The sequence below is a fragment of the Xiphophorus couchianus genome, chromosome 7 (genome assembly GCF_001444195.1).
Source record: "Xiphophorus couchianus chromosome 7, X_couchianus-1.0, whole genome shotgun sequence".
Classification (NCBI taxonomy): domain Eukaryota; kingdom Metazoa; phylum Chordata; class Actinopteri; order Cyprinodontiformes; family Poeciliidae; genus Xiphophorus; species Xiphophorus couchianus.
The window spans coordinates 12,465,479-12,487,485 of record NC_040234.1 but is presented as its reverse complement, the minus strand read 5'-3'; the positions used below and the strand labels follow the sequence as shown (position 1 = coordinate 12,487,485).

General features: G+C 38.1%; 1 protein-coding gene across 2 annotated transcripts; it reads right to left on the bottom strand.

Moving 5' to 3' along the window:
- Positions 1-94: 94 nt before the first annotated feature.
- srpx (sushi-repeat containing protein X-linked) lies at positions 95-21,967 on the bottom strand. 2 transcript variants are annotated; one of them, XM_028023885.1, is made up of 10 exons: positions 21,769-21,966; positions 15,682-15,738; positions 13,166-13,354; positions 8,457-8,633; positions 6,696-6,822; positions 6,451-6,572; positions 5,472-5,651; positions 4,231-4,364; positions 785-906; positions 95-702 (listed from the first exon to the last, which is right to left on the bottom strand). In XM_028023885.1, the coding sequence occupies exons 1-10, from the start codon at positions 21,827-21,829 to the stop codon at positions 519-521; spliced, it is 1,353 nt and encodes a 450-aa protein (XP_027879686.1). In that variant the 5' UTR covers positions 21,830-21,966; the 3' UTR covers positions 95-518. The 2 variants fall into 2 exon arrangements, with proteins under 2 accessions (XP_027879686.1, XP_027879687.1); XM_028023886.1 differs by lacking the exon at positions 15,682-15,738 and having other exon boundaries at positions 21,769-21,967.
- Between the last annotated feature and the right edge of the window lie 40 nt (positions 21,968-22,007).

Below are 22,007 nucleotides of genomic sequence, written 5' to 3'. Positions count from 1 at the left end.
CAATAATTTTTTGATTAATAAACCCAAATGACATCATGATGACGGAGATTTCTCCACAGAAATAAATTAAACTGACTCACAAAAACAAACATCATCACCGAGAAGCACAGCCTCCGCATTACTAATTTTTTATTAGTTTTATGAATTCAAAGTATATCGCAAAGTAAGATGCAAGATATAAATATTAGAAAGAATAGAAATTTTCCCAAAGTTTCTTTTTTTTTTTACAAAATAGTAAATCATATTTCTGCTCTGAAAAAATGTATAAAAAATAAAATAAAACACACAGTGACAGCCCTCGATGTGACTGCAAAGCACTGTGTGATCTGTTCAGACCAGCTTCAGATCAGCAACATGCCAGATATCTTTGATCATACGCAGAAACACACATAAACACACACTGGATACAAGACAGGAGGAGTTCAGAGAGGAGTGTGTGGCATAAAACTTAATGATCTGAGCTGTGTGTGTCTGTGGAGCAAAAAAAGATCAGCGCTCCACAAAGGGAAGCTTCTGTTTTATGACTGACAGAACTGGCCCACCTCCTGCTGTAACACCATCTCGTCCTTGCGGAGCGGGAGCGTGTCGATGGTGGTGAATAACTCAGCTGCCGTGATGGGGAACGGGTAGCGCTGCTTGTCTATGCCCTGCTTGTCCACCAGCACCATTTGGAACGACCTCTGAGGGATCCGGAGCAGTATCCTAGGAAACGCACATCGGATTAAAGTCATGTTTGCTGAGGTCACACACGACTGCGTGCGCGTGTGCGTATGTGTGTCAGTACCTGATCTGCAGGGCCAGTCCAGGTGGGAGAAGCCTGTGGCGGATTCGGCCAACTTGAGCTGGATAAGTCCCAACTAGCTCAATGACGGTGACGTGTCTCAGGTCCAGTCCACACTGAGCGGGCTGGGACAAAGATCCACAAGTTACACAGCTACTGAGTCACATGGGTGTAAGAAACTGGAGATCTTACTAGGGGTGAAGCGATTAATCACGATGAAACGATTACTGAAATAATCGTCAACTGATTTAGTAATTGATTTATCATTTATTGTAGTATATAAACCCAAAAGAACAACACAATTAGAGCCTTATGGAAGCCGAAACTGTACAAAAAAAATACACATTTTACATTTAAAATAAAAAAACCTTTTTGGTCTGACAATTTCCTTTACCCAGAAGTCCTTGAGTGGCCTAGTTTTAGCTCTACCCGGTTCACATTCTGAAAAAATATTTTCTTATTAAAGACCATTTGCAATCCAATTATTAATCTGTAATCCAAAAAGAATTATCATCAGGAAAGAAAATGGGCTTTTATTTTTAAATTTTGCTTGCTGTATTTAAAGAAATGTTGACAATGAAGGAAAACTATATTTTCAAGAGAAATGTTCTTCCACTTCTTTCACTCATGAAGAAAATTTCATTAAAAAAAGCCACTGGATTCTGTAAGATGGTTTTAATCTTCTCTATGTTATTAAAGAAAAGGAATTTTATTTAAAGGATGTAAAGCAATCATTTGCTGCATCCTCAGAGCTGAATGAAATCCTGTTAATAGTAATTTGCTTAACATCATGCCAACAATAAACACTCATTTTATCTAGTCAGAAGCAGCTGGAAAACAAAGCTGAACTGTTATATTTCAGTCCTATAATTAGCTCCAAATAATTATGTTTAACCAGCTGGACATAAACCTCATGGATAATGCCATAATAATACAGTCTATAACACCATAATGTTGTGTTTGCTCCCCATCTGTGACAAAGAGACAAGTATATAGCTGAGCAATTATACCTTTATTAAAACAGAAACATATTGCGTAACACAGCAAACGCCAATGAGTTTATTTATTTATACAACTGTGGGATTTTGTCACATGAATTATTATTAAAAATGGGTTGTGCTTTGTTGTGTGGAGGGTTTTATTTGAAGTGTGTGCTTGTCATCAGAACGGCATTAAAGCTGCTGCATGTTCAAAGCTGATTATCTAAACTGGCACTCAGAAATTAAAAATTATGAAACTCACTCAACCTTTATCTGTCTGTCGTCTAAACCGGGTCACTGGTACCCATCTCCACTGGTCATTGTATGAAACTTACGACATCGATTGGTCGCCACTCCATCACCTTCTTGCTGCAAAGCTACAGAGCTAACACCTGCGCCACATTTGCATAACTAACATGATGAAGAAAATTGATTTTTGGAACACATTAATAATTCAGACGTAAATGGATGAAATAGTGACAAGTCATCAAAAGTCACAACGAAAACTAATTAGTTATCTGATTCCCGCCCATCGCACCGTAAACCTGATATGCTCAAAAGCTAAGATACCCATGTCATGTCACTAAACCTGCTGTTCGTAAATTATCAAAATGTGACTCTTTTATCACTTTATCCATCTGTTGAACATGCTTAACCCATCAAGATTTACCCTCATTTTCCTCATTCCTCATTTTCTTTGGTTATTAATTTCTAAAAAGTTTGGGATAGCTTGTTTCCGAAAAAAAAGAGAAAAAGCTGAAAACATAAATATTATTCTTTCCATACTTGGACAGATGGTAGAGAAACATGATTTGTGTCTCTCCTGGGACCATACCATACCATACCAACTTTATTTATGGAGCACTTTATACAGCGACAGGACCAAAGTGCTATACACAATCATAAAATACAATGCAATTCTAAAATAGAAAAGATTGAATATAAAATACATATCAATATACAGACACAATAAAACAAAGTGAAACCTCTCGGATTGTGCCAAAAGCCAAAGAAAAAAGATGGGTCTTAAGAAGGGACTTAAAAGCAGCAAGTGAAGAGGCCTGTCTGCAAAGAGACGGCCGAAAGCTGGTTCAATTTTCTGCAAAAACTAAAGCAGCAGTATTTGTTTGCTCTGTTTTAAAAAAAAACAACTAATATATGGATTTACAGTGGATGTTACACTTTAAAAAATTAAATAACGCTTTCTGCATATGTTTAAGTAATAACATTGGCTTCATTTGTTTTAATGTTGGTTTTTATATATATTGTTTTCCACATTTTAAAAATGTTTGTATTGTGTGTGAACCTTCATACCTGATGTTACTGCTACACCTGAGTTTCCCCTTTGCAGGACAATGAAGGCTGTTTCTATTCTACTCTATTTATCAATTGTTTGAATTGCAGAATAGGTGTGTGGTGATTTATGTGCAAATGTTATGAAGTGTCGATTTGGACATGAGCACAGGATGACAGACAATGCAGAAAAACATGTAGGAGAAGACACCTGGAGCTCCAGTCAAGAGAGTGAAGGAGTTTTTCACACAACAGCTTCGGTAGATGGTGGAGGGAGCTTAAAGAATACTGAAGTGGAGATAGGTGTGCAATATATCAGACAGAGGAACTCTGCTGTTTAGAGTTGTGAAAATATGTGGCATCATTATGATCTGTCTAGTTCTGCACCACAGTAATGTACTGACTTGTGTAGTCTGCGGGGTTTTATTTATCTTTGCAGAGTGATGACCTAACATGGATCTGACGCCTGATACACAGAGACAAAATCTAATTAATCCAATCAACTCTGAGGGAAGATATTGCATTTACATAAATTACTTATGTGAGGACTCATATGTAGCTGTGTGTCTTATTCTTAATCCACACCAGGTCTGTCATATGATTCTCCTTGAACAAACTCTCTCTAGTTTACAATAAACGAGGCCTAATCAGTGTTAATTTTAGACACATTTTTGAATGACTAATTAAAGAGTGATCCAACAATCCCTTGTTTTTTAGGAATAGTTTAAAAATGACTCAATATCTGATGGGAAATCTAAAAACAATTTGTTAAAATCAAACTAAAGGACTAGCAACTGGACTGACCAGTGGTCCGGTTAATGAACTAACACTGATTAAGTCTCTCGACTCATAAGCTCAATCTTAAAGGTCAGGGGTTTAAACAAAGCTCTGACTTAATGGTTTCTGACGTAGTGGAGGAAAACAACACCGACGGAAAGCCACCACTCACAGAGCTGTGTCACTATTGTTTATTCATCGCTGAGACATTTCCTGATCATCAGCATGACATCCTCTCCGTCTTCTCAATTGTTCTGCTAAGATAAAAACAACGCAAACACACCGCAGTCGTCTTTATCCGCGCTGCTTTCCTGCTCCAGCACCCAGCTCAGTCAACTTGGATTTGGATGAAGCTGTGAGTGTGTGTGTGTGAGTGTGTGTGTGTGAGTCGTGCCTCACCTGCAGGTTAGTCATCTGGAAACGGTAATTGTGATTGGCAGCCGTCGGCGCCGAAATAATGAGGAGCCGCCGCTTCTCGTAGAACTGGTCCAGCAGCGCCGCGGCCGAACGCACCCCCACATTTATGTTCATGGCTGTGATGACATCGAACACAAAATTAAGTCAGTATATGACAAGAGAGTACATGAAGGTGAAGATTTATTACCATACACTGTGTGAGGCGTTGCATAATTAAGGCTGACGATGAGGAGCTTCATTCTGCGTGAAACAGAATGAACTCACTATGGATTTTTTAAATCGATGGACAGGCTGTTATTTTCTTCTCCACCGAGCCTCCAAATCCATACAGAAACTGCAATATCAGAAATGACTGACGCATGTAAAAAAAATTTGCTGAATCTGGATCTACGTTCCAGGACTTCTCCAAACTAGCCAGCCTGCAGTTTGCACTTAATCTTCAGCTGATCAACGATGGCACTCGCTGTGCTTATTGTCAATGCTGTTGAACTATTCATTTATTAGCTCTGCCAAATAGATAACCTCACACAATGCGACGGATCACTTATTTGGTCAATAAATATCATTTTGAAGGGGTGCAAACCTTGAGATGAGACAGTAAACAAGACTTTAACCCCTTAGCCCTCACCTATGGAAAATACAATGGAAAAGTGGCATGGGGGCCGTTTTACAATTCGCCCCTGCAGCATACGTACAGCTTCATGCACAATAGAGTGCATCACAAGCATTTTTTTATTTATTACATAGAATATCAAACAAAAATGTAAAAAGGTATTTTAAAGAAGAATACCAGAGCAGCATTAATTATCTTACATAATCCAATTTTTAGCTTGGTTCCTATGTTCTGTTTCAAATTTCTAAACTTTCCCACATTTAATTTTCTGGATTTTTCAAGCAGAATTGTGGAAAAATTAATACACTGTTTTTAGGATGATTGCGTTTGAACTTAAAGACTTGAGGTGTTTGCAGCTCTTTCAAATGTCCTCTGCTTGTAGACTATTTGTTTTGAGATCTGTTTACTCCAGTTGTCTTCCTGAAGGCTTCAGACAAATCTTAAGATCTCACAATGATGCTTAGCAGACAAACTCCTTCAAAAACCTGAGTGATTATGATCTAACCGCGTGGAATTATTCTTTTCCAGTAGGAATAAATATGAAAGTGTCCAAATTTATCCTCAATAGAAATTGCATGTTTACTTATATTGTGTGTTGAGCCGTACATACGTGCACACGTTGTGTCTAAACCAGACCAGGAGAGTCCAGACTGACACACTCTGGCAGCGCCGCCCTGCAGCTCGAAGCCGCCGGTGCAGGAGAAGTGACAAGTAGCGCCGTAGTTGTCTTTGTCACTGTCGCACTTCATGTAGCCGTTGTCTGGAGGGAACAGAGGGCTGCAGCGACGCACTTTGCAAAGACAGGAAGAGAAACAGCAGCCAGGATTAAACAGGTTAGCGATTAAAAATATATTTTGCATTCAAGTTGATATACTGCGATCTGATTTTACACGAAACACAAATACTGAGAATTGAGACTTTTTCTAATAATTCAAACATATAAATTGAATTTTATTCATATACATTAAAACAATAACAGCAAAATAATCTGTAGTGACAGTTTTGAATAAGCAGTCATGGGTATTTAGATTCTGAAAGACTTTGAACTGAATCTATAAAAACTAAGACATTTATCATGTCAAAACAGTGAATGGACAATACCAACTCTCAAATTGTTTTGCATAAAGTACAAAATATATATTGAAATTGATCAATTTCTATAAATATATAATCTTATATTGATATATACTTGTATATGTGTAATAAAAAACTCTCATTAAATCCATGAAAATGGTCATTATTTCACAAATGTCATTTTCCCCATAAGATAAAGTACTTGTTTATGTCTTTTTGTCTTATTTGGTGCACCGACTGACATTTTATGGACATTGAATAATAAGGTAAATACTTTTTTACAGTGGAGTAGGTTGGTCTGAGTAGCTTAATTTCCTTAATATTTAAATAACCCTCATTAAAAATCAGCTTTTCATGTCCTCTTGGCTTATTGTTGTTTGTTATCAACATTAGCTTCATGATCCGAGACATCTAGGTGAGACAAAAAAGCTCAAATATAGATATGTGAGGCAGTGAGTGCATTTTTCTGAGTACATAAAAAAGCCGCTCTATTCAAGCTGCTTTCTCAGGCTCACCTCGCACTCTGATGGTGAAGTGGCAGGACCCTTTGTTCCCAGCCCGGTCAAACACACTGTAGGACATCTTATGAAGGCCTTCTGGGAAGTCGGATTTTGATGGTTTCCCTTTCAGGGTCACACTGCAAAGCCCATGTTGAGTTTTAATCTTATACTCTGATCTCTGACCAGTTTTGAAACAGGATTTTAGCTGACTCTGAAGAGAAAAGGTCTTAAAAGAATCAAAGGGTTATATCCGGACTGACTCTGTGAGGATGCCGTCTGCAGTGTCGATGCCCTCAGGTGTGTCCCAAGTCATCCTTGCCGTCAGTTTTCCTGGTTCTGCCCACTTATCCTTGACATTGGGACACTTGATTTTCGGGGGATCAATATCTACAAACAGATAAAAAAAAGAGATCTTTATCTAATCCTTATTTCATCCACATGAGCGTGCATGGTTCACCGATAATGGTAGGAGATTCTTTTCTTGACCTCTGAAACAGCAGCACATAGTAAAAAAAAATAAGACAGAATTTGGCCTTCTGTCTTATGCACATAAATGACACTGTGATAAACAAAAGTGTTCAATTTAATCACATTTTGTCAAGTTTCAACCACTAACTTCAATTTTATGTAGTAGAGCCAGGCAAAGTAATAAAAACAATAGATACATGTTTGATGTCATGTTCAGTGTCTCCAACTTTGCATGTATAGAACTAGAAATTCTTGCCTACGTCTGTTGGCGAAACAGCTTAAGCTCAGTTACATTAAATTGACAGAATTTGTGAACCTTTCCTGTCAGAAATTATAATTTGGATATAGGTCAAGACTTTGACTAGACCATTTCAACTGATGGTTATGCATTGATCTAAACAAATTTATTATAGTTTACTCATGGCGATGTACAGAGACTTTGCTCTGTTAGGGTTAGAAGTTATGGTTATCCCTAACCACGTTTCTATAAAGACCTGACGTCTTGGTAGTTTTGCATTTGTAGGATCCTGTTTACATTGCCTTATGTTTCATAGCTTTGTACTACTTTGTGTTGGTCTATCACATCAAATCCCAATAAAAGTCACTGCAGAAAGGTAAAATTAAAAAAATGGTCAAATTATTTTTATGAGTTACTGTAGCTGAAGTTGCTACATGACAACATATTTAATTAAAAAGACCAAATATAAAAACTCAGGTATATTAATATATTAACTGTAAGCAATTTATTTCTCACTATTTAGTTGAATAAATAAAAATGGGCTTGTTTTTAGATGGTTTGCACTGTCGCCTCGTGGAATGGGATTTTTTTTTTATGCTCTCTCTGTGTCTCAAAGGGTTCATTTTATTTTCTCCAGCATGATTCCACACTCTGAAAACATTCATGTTCTGCTAAATGCAAATACAAATTTGACTGGGTGAGAGTGCATTCTCATTTGTCTCACTTGTCTTTGTGCGGGTGGTTTGTTGCATTAAACAAACATAATCATCCAGGGAAATGTTAGCGAAATCAGAAACATGTCAAAAGAACCTTCCAGTGTAACACAAAAGCAAATGAATCATATGGTGAAAACATGGATGTTTCTTAGTGTCCTTGTAGACAAAGAAGTAGAAAACTCAATATTAAATCTTCAATGCACTCTAAGTACATGCTGGCTGTAGTGCAGTCTGTACACTCAACAAAAAAAGGAAAAAAAAAAACACTGACTGCAGTTGCAAACCCATTCTTTCATTGATGTGTTCATCAAAACATAGCTCCTTCATCTCTCACTCATTTTCAGCACGAAGTGAAAATAGTGTAATCTTCCAGTGAATGGAAAAGAAAAACGCTGCCTGCCTGTTTCAGTTTTTCTGTGTATGATGTCTGTTCGTGTCTAGAGGACTGCTTTCTTCCAAGCGTCAATCAGAAAATCAGGAAGAAAAAAAAAGAAGCTCTGGAACTGACAAGGCGTTTCAAGGAAAATCTGTGAAATCTTGTAGAAATCCTCTGGCTACGCTTAAAGCAGCAAACTAAGCAAATACAAACATAGTCTTACCAATGCATGTGGGGACTCCAGCGCTCCACACCTTGTTGTGCTGGCAGACGGATGTTTTCTGGCCTTTCATGGAATATCCAGGAGAACAGAAGAACTCGCAGCGAGAGTTGTAGTAGGAGCCGTCCGAGCATTTGTAGCCTCCGTTAGCCAGCATGTTGAGCTTTGGGCAGCGGATCTCTGTGAGCAAAAACAAGCTCATGATAAAGACGCTCTACGAGACTGTGTGTTTTTCTGACATGTCTGGTAGAATTCAGTAAACTAGAATATGATTGAAAAGTCCATTTATTTTTGTAACTCAATTCACTAAATGAAACACATCATATAGATTAGTCACACACAGATGGATATTTTGAAATCTTTATTTCTGCTAATTATGAAAAACATTTAAGATTAGAACACAGAAACAAATCAATAACAAAACATTATTGGTTTAACAACCTGCTTAAATAATGTGACTTATGTTGATTGCCTCCATCTCTGCATTGCAGTGTGCTGCGGAAATGCAGAATACAACAAAGAAATGCTCAAACATTTACTGCAAAAGCTGCTTTAAGTAGTGTAATGATGAGGCTCTGGAGTGGAGCTTTGGAGGAAAATCTAATTAAAATGGGTTCTTACACAATCAGTAAGACTTAAAACTGGTACTGCTTTGGTGGAGAGGGAAAAAAACATCTATTGAGACATAAAAACTACTTTCACAGAGTGCTGTCTTCCAGACAAGAACTGCTTAATGCTGTCTTTATGGTGGACGGCTTGTTGCTGAATGATCTTTCCCACAGCAAATATTAAATTGTCCAAAACTGTCTGTCCACACATACCACCAGCATGTATATAAGCTAAAGGCAGCCTCTCTGGAGATCCAAAACATGTCAGAGCAGAAATTATGAAAAAGCAGGACTTTACAGTTTTAAAGGTTACCAGGCAATGGGGATTTTCTTTTGTTGTTACGTTACTCTTGGGTTGCTGCCTTGGAAGCTTAATATCCAGCGTGTGTTGATATATTTGTTATCTAAAAAACTAATAATATGACACACATATGCCATTAAGGACTTCAGTATTCATGTAAACAATTGCTCATCTTCAAACTCATCTTCATTTTGGGCCACATCTACATCATGTTGTAACAGAATGAATTGATAAAACTCTTTAGCAAACTGTTAAAATATTAGTAAATAGATGTGTCTGCATTCGATAAGTTCTTTCTAGAAGTAAATAATATTGAACACTTCACATGGCTCACTAGCTCTTGTTTGTTTTTGTGATTTTTTTGTGAAGCTAATTTAGAAATATTTGCAAGACATTTTGCGATATTTGTGCTTATATTTGGCGGTAAATGTGACATTCTTCTACTCGCCATACGGATCACAGACTATCTTCCCGTCAAGTCGGCTGAGGCAGCGGTGTAGTAGAAGTAAGAAATACTGCCCCCTAAAGGTGGGAGTAAGCAGTCACTTAGACTCAATATTTTTGACCATTTTTGTGGAAAACTCGCATTTGTGGATTAGCGCGAAAACGTGTGGGGATCTGTTAATTTTGAGTGAAATTCCATGATCTCAGAAACTGAAAAAAACTGGAGTAAAAGGATAAAAAATGTTTTGCTTAAAATAATATTTAAGCACACAACTGCTATCTTGAAGCTCCTATTTACTACTTATTATTTCACATAAAAAGCTGTGGTGGGCCAAATTTGAGTTTGACACATGTGCCTTCAATGCAATCTTTTGTAATTTTGGAAAGTTTTTCTTATTTAGGAATACTGCTAGCACTAATGATGCTGCAGCCTTTGGCACCACAGACCAATAATCTATATTCTTCTGCTAAAGAGAGGCTCTCATGCCTTCAGCGTCCCACATATTTTCTGTGCATCTTTTTAGTAGTCAATATTGCTGCAAACTAGAGTAAAGCCTGTTTTCTGCATTCTGTGGACACACATGCCCTCTATCATAATAAAAGTAAGCCAAACTAATCAACACTCACAAAGTCTAACATCAATAGACTCTGCATCTGTACAAACAAGTCGAATCGATGAAGCAACTTTATCATCAGACAAATAAATAATTGACTATTTTGATCACCGTCTGGTTTAACGTTAATCTTTTATAATACCATAAAGTTAAAGCCTGAACAAACAGAATACATTTTAAAGCATAACTGGAGAAATTGTAACCTGCAGCATGTACCCAGCAGGAGAAACAATCACACCTGCCGTGTTTGTCTCCAGTTTTCACCCTGCTTCATTATCAGTCATCAATTTGCTGCTCTGCTTGAGAAACATGCGGCATGACAACAACATGGGAAAAGGTTTGTTTGTGAAAGTCTCACACTCGGGATGTGTGAATTGGCAGCATGCTATCTGCGACAGTAGACTTTAAAAAGCTGGCATTCACGCATACACAGTGATATTTGTTTCACTGGGATCATCTAAAATAACACTGGGTGAGCTGGCCTTCACACATAGCCAACAGCGATGACTTGTTTTAGTTAATTTTGGTTATTTTTAAAGTTTGCCTGGTGAATTACATGCTTTTGAACACGATAAAGTCAGAAAGGAGAACACAAACGATTTTTTGAGCAAAGAAAAATCGAAAGCTTCTCAAATTTCTACTGAAAAAACTCAGAAGTCAAAGTTGAATTAATTCAAAAAGTGAAACACTTCAGAAACTCCCCTTTTGTTTTATGCATTATAGAAAGTTGAATAATGTTATTTAATGTTAACTTTAAAACAAAAAAACATCAAAATCTGCACTTCAGTTCTTAAAGAAAACCACAAATCAGTCTAAGGTTTACATTGCTCACATCTTCACTATTAAGTCATTCTGATTTAAAGGAGCGCTGTCTTTGAAAGGTCTTGTTTCTATAAATTCATTTTAACTTTTATTGTTTCCTGGTACCCTCAGTAACCTGAGTGTTGTTGCTAGATTACCTCACCACCTGTTACTCATCTCTTGCTAACCTCCTCTCACCTAATCATTTCTCCCAGTAAAAATAGCCCCTGTTAGTCATTCAGTTTGTCAGATCCTCAACCATTTTCTCTGGCTGTTTTAAACTTTTAACTTTTATGTTTGATCTTCTGGATTTTCTGATCCTACAGCAGAAAGATTATTGGATCAATCACAACACAGACATGATTATTGGGTTGATAATAATTACTGTCAAGAGAGGTGAATATGCCTCTTTAAGGCTTTTTTTGCCTTGTTTCCAATATAGTCAATAGTCCACTTATCTCTAAGGGAGAGTTCATACACCCTGTGTGAGCAGCGCATTCGTGAGGGTGATTGACAGCGCTAAGATCTTCCTCCTGGCTCTGATTGGTTGTTTCTGACTGGGAGCGGTACATGTCTGTACATTGGAACAACACCAGAGGAGCTCATTTTTTTCACAAGTTATCTGTCTCATGTTATACTGAGATGACATAGTGACAGTTTTAATAAAATTAAAAATACAAAAATTACAAATCTATTTTTATTAGTTGCATACTGCAGCTTTAAGACAGAGAAGGACCCCCAACATGGACGGGGTGGTTTACCTCATTTAATATGCTGTAATCTCCACCTCAGTGGATGGGTTTAAGTATCCTTATAATCCTGGGAGTTTTTCCTCCTAGTAGTTTATGTAATTGCAAATTAACCCCAGCGGAGGAGTTAGGTTATTCAAGGACCTTGAAAAACAAAGTGAGCAGAAACTGGAAATGGGGTAAAGGGGCTTGAAAAGTTAGGTTGCTTTCTTCCAATCACCTTAATTTCATGGACCACCTGGTGGTCTGGTCTTCGATTCTGGGGTTCACCCACTGAGCACAGTCCAAATGGATGAGAGCTGACTTACTCCACATAGACCCAGCATGTGCTGGGAGGTGCATCAAGGGTGGTAGAGAAGGGCGGCAGTCAGTTTTCTCTCCTGTGTTTTTTGAAGTGGGTTTATTTGTACCGTACATGGGAGGTCCAAATTACAGAACAGCTTGTGAATGCATGAATTATGTAATCTGCATTGCTCAACATTTAAAGGTTGTTGGGTTTTTTTTTTTTTGCTGTGCCTACACCTTATTACTAGAGCAGTGTTTTACAAACTAACCAAAGAGGTGCTGCAAAAAAAAAAAAAAACTTAGTTTTGTGGAAAATTATAATCAAAATTAGTGAACAGTGATGGCCATATAGCAAGGAGAGAGATTAGAGCTAAATTATGTGAGGGTTACAATAGTCAACAATTAGTAATGAATATAAAAGGCCTTCCTTTAATGACTTCAAGCCGTCTCACAGGACATCACTAGACTGTCTTGGAAAATAAAACTTAGGTTTGCTTACTTGGAAAAATGAGCTAATAACGAAGGTTTCTGAGCAGGTGTTTTTCTAATAGGACTGATAACGGAGGTTTCAGTGAAGATGTTTTTCTTCTTTGTCCAACCGAAACTTCTTTGTACCGGGTTTGATTCAGGGACAGAGGTACCAATTAACCAGAGATGGGAGAAACTGAGAGAAACTCCCTACAGGAGAGAGATGGGTGGAAGGCACCATGTACGTGACCAAAAGATATGTAAGCAGAATTGTATGTTGACAACTAACCTAATGTTTAACATCAGAGCCATAAAATCTAACCATTTAACATCTGACCTGGAATTGTTCCTTTTTCTCTCTTTACTGCCCTGTGATGACTTCATCTAGGAGCTCTGAAAGATTAAAAAAGATAAAAATGTGTGTGCAGATGTTGGTTCTCACCCCGACAAGCGTAGTTGGAGGACCAGTGCTTGCTGGCCATGCACACCACCTCTGAATTCTGGGATTCGTAACCCCTTTTGCAGCGGATTTTACACCGCGTCCCCAACACGTTCCTGTAGTGCTCCCCTCTGGGTGTGTGGCAGCTCACGTCACCGTGCTTCAGCTTAATGGGCGCACACCATGGGGTTCCTGAAAGCAGAAAAAAAATTAAAAGACAGGGTACTGGGTTCTCACTGGGTGCATCAAAGCAGGTACATGACTTGGCCTTTCAGCTGGAGAAGCTCAATAGGAAGCACTTACCTGCAGACTGAAAGAGCTTCTTTACCAAAGGAAAAGCAGAGAGAGGAAAGCCACCTATCTGCATGAGCACCGGCAGATACGGTGGATTTCTCATTACCTTCTCCGTGACTCCCAATCATCCAAAAGTGTCTCGGGAGAGGGATCAGAAGATAGCTTCACCCGAGGAAAAAATTTAATGATGTGTGAAGAGCTCTTATGGCTGTTAGAAAATAACTGGAAAAGTCTCTCTTTGTTAACACTACCACTGAATTATAGGTATTCACACCTTTACTACATGATTTAGATCATTTCAGTCTAAAAGTTCAGAATTCAAATTAAATTGGTTTTCATTGCGGACCGCATATTTATCATGAATCGATGATTTTCATCTCAGTTGTGAGACGGAGAGATGTTTCACAAACATCAAATGAGTCTCTTACTGCTCATCTGGCTCCATTTATTCAACTAGTCCATGTCTAGAAAGCTGTGTAAAAAACTTCTTGTCTGTCGCCAAGATTTGCAGGGTCATGACTTTCTTATTTCAATACAGGAAAAATAAAAGTCTGCAGTTTATTTCCTGCTGGCTCAGGACAAACACACATATCAGCTCAGCTGGAGAGGAGAGAGGAGATACAAGCTTGGGCTTAAAGCCATTTCTAATAAAAATGAGGGTCCAGCCTCCCTTACTGTTGCACTGTGGACATTAGTGTTGATAGTGTTTCCACAGCCACTGAGTAAAAAGAAAACAATATTTAAACTTTAACATGAGGGGAGAGTTTTATTTGGCTCGAATGACTATAACTTCAAATCTAAAGTTTATGTTTAAAGCAAATGTTTATTTTGAAATAAAATGTTCCTCTTTAAACCCTGTGATGACTTATATACCTGTTTTGTATATGTTCCTATTTATCTATGAATGTAATGTACTGACTTTTTTTTTTTTTTTTCAAAATCAAAAATGCTGGGAACAAACTTTGTTTAAATCTTTTGGTCTTGAGCAACATGCCCCAGGCCTTCTGGAAGTCTTACATAGTTGTTGTTTTTTTGTGTGTGTGTCCATTAAGTTACTTTAAGGTAGATCCATGTATTGAACATTTATAATGGGTTTTCCACTCATTTAAATCCTGTGTTTAATTGCCTTCGAAATGTAACAACTCTTTCTAGCCTTGAATGCAACAAGCTGTAATCAAAGGTTTGAGATAACTGAGATCAGTGTGGATGGATTTTAATTCAGATACATTGGAAGGTTTTCAAACATATCGGCCTATTTAAGGTAATGCAATAGCATCTCAAACAAATTTAAGTTTAGACTTCGACTAGGCCACTCTAAAACCTTGACTTGGACTTTAATATTCAGACGTCTATTTGCTGATATGATTTTAATCACCATCTTGCTGCACTAACCAATTTTGCATGAGCCTAAGGTCACAAACTAATGCCTGATTCCCTGCTCTGAATCAGAAGGCATGGTTAAATTAAAATACATTTTTTTAATCATGAATCAGTCTCAGTCCATCACAGTAGCACCACCTTTGACTATCAGCATGATGTTCTTTTCCATCAGGTTTTTTTGGGAAATGTGCAACAGGCCTTTTCTGTTCTTTGTCGTCTGCAGTGGTTTTCACCATGGTTGCTATTTTTGCACAGTTCTTTCTTGTTGTTGAACTTTGTTCCTTATTAGCTGATATAAGTCAGGCCTGCACTGCTTTAGATGTTGTTGTGGAGGGGTCAGTGATCCATTTGAGCTAGTTTTATACATCAAGAACTTGGAATATTCACCACAGTCCCATGTTTTATCCATGTGAGGACAATGGCTTTCATTGTATTTGAAAATGCTTTTATAACCCTTTCCAGACTATTAAATGGCAGTGACTTTGTTTCTAATCTGACTTGACATTTCACTTGATTAGGGCACAATGTGTTTCTTTTTGGGGTCTTTTTGACTACTTTATGCTGTCAGGCAGGTTCTGTGTGATTTCCTGATTCTCCTGGTTTAGTAAATTACTAATGAAATTGATCCTAAAAATGTAATAATAAATTTTTTATTGTTGATCCAGCTTAATGTTGTCATTTTTACTTATTTGTATGTGTCTTTGAATCTCCTTTATATAGGTTTCAGGGGGAAAAAACTGGCTAGGTACATTTAAAGAGAACAAACTTTTGTAAAAATAAACAAAAGTTTTACTTGACCTCTGAGGTTCTGCTTATATTTCTGCCTTTTTTTGCAGCATAGTCACCTTTATATCTACGAGAATACCAGTCCTCGTCGTCTCCGTAACCATAGTGCCCTGACCCTGAAAGTGAGAGAAAAAAAAGAGAAAACTACTACAAAGAAGTACTACAAAAAGAGCACAAGATTAGATGTTGAGCAATCCCTTACAGCTTTTCCCTGGACTCATCAGAGTAATGTCTGCTTCTGCTGCAAAGCAGACAAAACAAGCCGAGAAAACTTGCTCAACTTTCCATTTTAATCAGACTGCAGGGGGGATCTTTTGGACAGGACACAAGCGCAAAGAGTAAATTTCCAAAAGATCTTGTTTCCTCTAATAAATAAACATGTTTTGTGAAAATATTCATTCTGAAGCCCCCTTGCTAGTCCTGATGCAAATGGAAAAAGTTCTACTATTTCAGAACTGGAGTTGAAGTTGAAACCAGATGTTGACAGATGCTGTATGAAAGATACATAATCTTTTCTTTTCTTCACTGTCTAACATTAAATCAGAGTGAAAGTTATATGTTGTAGGTGAGTTTAAAATGTTCTAAATGCCAGAATAACAAAACTTAGACTATTTATTTGATCACGTTCGTCAAATTCAGACGTTTTTAGACACTATAGCAATACTGATGAGCATTTAGAAAAACCCACAAGAATAGGTCATTAGTAGGCTAATTGATAAAATGCCAACTAAGAGACATGGATGTATATATTAAGCCAACAAATCAAATCTGCTGCTTTCTTCGGGAAAACATCTTTGAAAAATCAGCCAATCAAGACCTCCTCAATTCTGATTGGTCTTTGGATAAAATTTCCAGATGTGTGATGGTGCCACATCCATCTGTTCAAGCAAAAGGTATAAATAACATAAGAATGTCCAGCACACACCATTCAGGAAAAACCTTGTTTTGTGTTTTGTAAATGTGTTTTGGTGAAAAATGTATGGCTCATCCTTAGAACCAAAATGGTTGTCCCAGCTGAAACCGGCATCTTTTCCTCAGTGAAAGAGGAAGAAGCCATTACTTTAAAAACAGCTTCAAAGTTTGAAAATAATGCACCCAGTGAGCAAAACCCAATTCTTGGGGAAATATTCTTTAGCAAGCACATTTGGCAAACAAAAATGGCAGAATCACTTTGTTTTTGAGCTTTTTGTCCTGCAGGAGAAACTGGTCCACTTTGTAAAACAGGTGCTATGACGATGGATAGCAACATAAGAACGTTATGCAGAAATACTGAAGTGACATCTCAAGACATCAAACAGGAAAGAGCCTTTTCCACCAAACTGGTCCCAGTGCTTTACTGGTGCTCTGGCCCTGTTCTTCAAAAAAAACCTCCAAGTTCTCAGAGGCTTTATGTTGTTTCATTTTTGCTCCAAACAATAACACTAAAAACTTAAATGAGAATAAAATGTCAGATGACTGTCTCTGGTCTTCCTTTAGTTTATTTTAAATCACCCTTTGTGCAGTTTAGTATTTTTTCCCGGAAGACCAATATTCCAGAAACATTTGTAAGAAGATTGTGGAAATTCATAAAATTCAGAATGTCCCACAGTTTAAAAGGATATCACACAAAATGCAAAAGGAATGAATGCTAAGTTCTGAATTTAAATAAAGTTACAAATATATCTGAAACTGACTTAATTCATTATTCATTATTCTGGCACTTAGCAAATAGAAAGAATTACTGTAATCCTACTTGACCGAAAGCAGGAAGAAATTATTCTGATTTAATCTTGGACTATAAGAAAAAATGCTATGTCTCTTTGCTGCGTCAAGGAGACATAGCATATACAAGTTTTAGATTTCAACTTCATACCTCCCATAGACCGTTCTGAGTCACCTTCAACTGGGAAAACAATCATTGAAAGGGAGCAACTGATAAAGAAATTTCTCACGGCTGCTCGGCTGCTGGAGGACACGTTTGAGAGGCAGCGGTGAAAGATAAGAGGATATGCGATGAGAGAGGAAAACGGTTTTCAAAAACAGAGGTTGGGGGCAGATGAAGGAAACACAAATAAGAAGATATTGGTACAGAAGGAGTTAAATTAGTGAGGTGGAATGAACAGTAGAGTGAATATGGTCTCTGTGCTGCAGGATAACAGAAAAGTGTTCAGCCCCACTCTGCTTCCAGTCAGTGACCTAATCTGCTTTTCCCCACCCGATTTCTTATCATGGTTCTTCTGTAAGTTTACCTGAAACCTTTCTGGGACAAAATGCAGTCATCACCTCACACACACACACACACACACACACACACACACACACACACACACACACACACACACACACACACATAAGCATTGATCCATTTTAGTAACTGTGTTTGTGCCTAGCTCAGTTATTTTCCCTAACTCTAACCAGTGTATTCCTAACTCCAACTTTAACCAAAACATAATTCACACCATTTACTGTACACTGGTGTCTTCGGGCCCCATAAGGACCAGTGGGTCCTCACAGTGTAGAACTCGCTGGAAACATGGGTCTATAATGCTGTAACAGAAAGACACTCACACTCTTTCCATGCTTTGAGGTTTTCATCATGACATGAACTTCATGATGAAAACCCAGTCACTGAGTCAGACTTATAGCCGGCTAATGGGGAAACTACTGCAAAGTTTCTGCTTCATGGTGGAGCGAAGGAGGGAGGTAGAAAAATCCAGTTGTACAGTGGGGGTGTGTGTTTGTGTGTGCTCACAGTTTAAATGAAAACCACTCAGAGGTGAAAGAGTCCAAACTGGTTCTAATAATGATAAACATCAGTCAATTTATTTTTCTCTAAACTACCTTCCTACATTACATTTTCTGTATGCTTTAGCATCAAGACCACATAAAATACACATATGTGGAGTATGTGGAGCATCTGTCAAGTATAAATATATTGTTGACATGAAGTCCTGACACTCGAAACATATCAAAACTAATATTGCATCTGTGAACTGATGTGATCAAATTTATTGCGTTGCTCCACTTAATACTATCACCTATTGCTGAACTATACAAAAAAAAACTTAAGAATAAATCTTTTTTTGATTTTCACTTTGAGTATTTTGCAACAAAAAAGATAAGAAACCGAGATCCATCCGTTGGAGCTGGACAGTCACTGGATGAGGAGAATGGATCATCCTGCGAAGGTTGCAAGTCCAACACATGGAAACACAACCAGTCTCACACACATAGACATGAACACGCCTTCCTGTTTCCACTGGAGTCCATTCTGTACCGAGTCTAATTGCTATCCGCACTCTCTCCAACAGGTGGCGTGGATATGCCTATGTTTGGATCTGTGCTGACACAGCAGCCAAAAGAACATAGATTAAGTCCAGTTGATTCCGTTCCTGCTTGTTCATAAATAGTTTCTACATTCTAATGAATTCAAGGCAAGTATGAGCAATCTGAGATTCTTCTCCATTCCTAGATTGTGAATCTGTCAGGATGATGAAGAAGAAATGAGCTGCCAGCATCAACTTCCTGTCAGTCTCTCCTACATCAAAGGAGTTGTTAGCACAATCTCTGCCAAATCTTTAAATGTGCTGGAGCAGAAGGAGCTTTTCCTTCCTATCCTCATGGAGTAACCACAGTTAAAATAACTGAGCCCAATTTTGCAATTAGCTGCTCTCTTGGGGCTTTTAATGCAAACCGTCAGACTTTGGAAAGAGTTTGTTCTGGTTAAATGTTGAAGCATTTAACCAGAACCAGAAGGTGCAAAATCCAACATAGTCATTAGTAAATTAGCATACCGTTTATCCAGTCTTTAAAAAGTTTATTTTATTTTTTCCTTCCACTAATGATTTTTCAGCCTGGTCAATGTTAAGGTAAAAATGGGTATTTGAAAGATATGGGGCGAATAGTTCTTGTTCTGTCTGCAAATACTTTTTTGAAGCCAAAAAAGCCCATTTTCACACGGATGCCGCTTGTTCGCTATGCTCTAAGAAACGTGGGAACTCGTCACAGAACATTAAATTACACACAGGTGGGCTCTATTTACTAATTACACCTATGAAGTGAATTGATTTGGTTGCACTGGATTTATTTTTGGAAACAAAGTAAAGAGGGCTGCATGCAAATGCAAACTTTCAGATTTTATTTGTACAAAAATACGTGAATCAACCCGGTATCATTTTCCTCCACTTCATAACAATGCATTTTGTGTTGGTGTATTGAAAAAACTTCCATTACATTACATGAATTTGTAGCGTAAAAAAACATCAATAGTTAATAGGGTGGGAAATTGCATTTGCAGTGCCAGCAACAAAATTACTAATATGAAGAAGAATCTTCTATTTCTAGTTATTTTTCTCAAAGTGTTTGGGAGTAAGTTTTGTTGCAAGTAATATAGCAAGAGTTGATTTTGTTATTAATTTCTTATTTTTACTTGCTCAATAATAAACAAAACACCAAATATTTAAGTAAAAGAAACCAAGTATTTTTTTAAAGGGATAACATGTTATGCACTTCAATCATTATATGAGTTGATTGTTCTACATTTTCTTCTATTTTCCTTCATTTTACAACATGAACATGATTCCGTCTTTCTTAAAAGGCTCTTGCCTCACTGAGCCATTTTTTATGAATGGAGGCTCCAGAGTCTGCCTTTGAGGATTTGCCTGTTTGCCATATATGAAAACAGCTGTGGTGAGTGACACATTTCGCACTTAAACAAAACTCCATTAACAATATCCCATTTGCTTCTTTGCTGTCCAAACAAACTGCATTGAACCCCATTACTCAAGAACACCTTGGGGTTTCTGAAATTTTTCTTTAAGCATTTTTGCGGGACAATATACATAATTGAAGTCAGCATCGCAATATTAGTGTGCATAATAGCACAGTTGCAGCAGACTGCTAGAATGCAATATTTGGAGGATATACTGTGGATTTCAAATGTTATACAAGGAGATTCTGCATATTTGGCTCTCTGATTGAACTCTCCCTGCCCACAAGGCAAAGAAAGAAAAGAGTCAGGAAAATATGGGTAGATCTTGACTGAAATCCTTTACCTTCAGCAACAACTGTGTGTCACTTTTGTTTCCACTTCACAGCTGTGCACTATTTTTCTGTAGCTCTACCAAGCAGAACCCCTCCCCCCCTGAAAAAAAAAATTAATGAAAGTTTGTGAAAACATTGTCGTCGTAAAAGAGCAAGAAGTACTTGTTAAGAAAATCTCTACATCCCAGCCTGTGCATTCAGGCAGCCACAAGCTGCTAATGAAAGACATAATTTACCACCAGCACACACCTCGGCAGCCCCTGTAAAATAAACCAAACACATGTTTACACAAGTACAGACTGGAGTCCCAGCAACCTGGTGAGCAGTTTTTAAGTCTGTCGGGGTGTCTTCATGTTGCAACCTGTATGACCTTACAGTGGTGGTGAGCTGCTTTCCAACCATCTACAAGTTCATAACCACTGCTGCTGCTCACGTCCACACACACACACACACACACTGAACTCCTTTCATACTCACATGAACTCTGAAGTGACTTCATCTGCTGCAGGCTCTCTCATTTGTCTATCTGGAAAGCTTGTATGCTTTCCTATGTTTGATGCATAAAACATGTAATTATGTTTTATGCTTAAATGATAAAAAAGATGCTCAGGCGTGACAAAGTGAGATAGGAAAAGCTAATTAACAGAAGTGCAAGCCATCTAATTACTGCTGCAGAGAAACGCTAAGACTAATGAGGCTTTCCGAGAGAAAAATACTTGTTCCATAAAAAGTTACTTGAAAATGTATGAGGAAATGTTCTTTATTTTAATTAGAAATCTCTTTCTTACGGTCTCTGATAAAAAGTGTGAACAGTAGGAATATAAAGGCTGAAAGAGTGGAGCCACAGACCTGAGCTCTGTGCAGAAACGTCCCCCAGATGCACACTGCACTCCCCCCGCTTCCCACCCCCAACTTCCACGTAAACACACCCGTAGTTCACCAAACTCAGACCCCCGATCACACAGCCGCAAAAAGCCCCTCACAATCTGTCCAGCTCTGAGCCAAAGCTACCGGTGCTTCACATTTTCCCCTCCAGGCAGTGAGGAGATAAGCTAGTGGGTCATTTGTGGATCATTCTTCCTCTCTTCTCAGCAGGGTTTGTGAAATGTTGACTCAGCTCTTACCTTCATATCCGGAGCAGAGACAGATCTGGACGAACAGGAGACCCAGCGGCCACAGCTCCATGTCAGGACGGGCAATTTTTAACGTGTAGGCAGGAGGAGGAGGACAGCTTGCAAGGAAAACTCTCAGCGCATTCCTGCTTTTTCCAAAGAGCCCGCCTCTTGCTCCAGAAACAAAGGAGGATTCTCTTTAAAGCAGGCAGGGCATCCACCGGCGTTGAGTCAGGGGCCAGGAGTAAAGA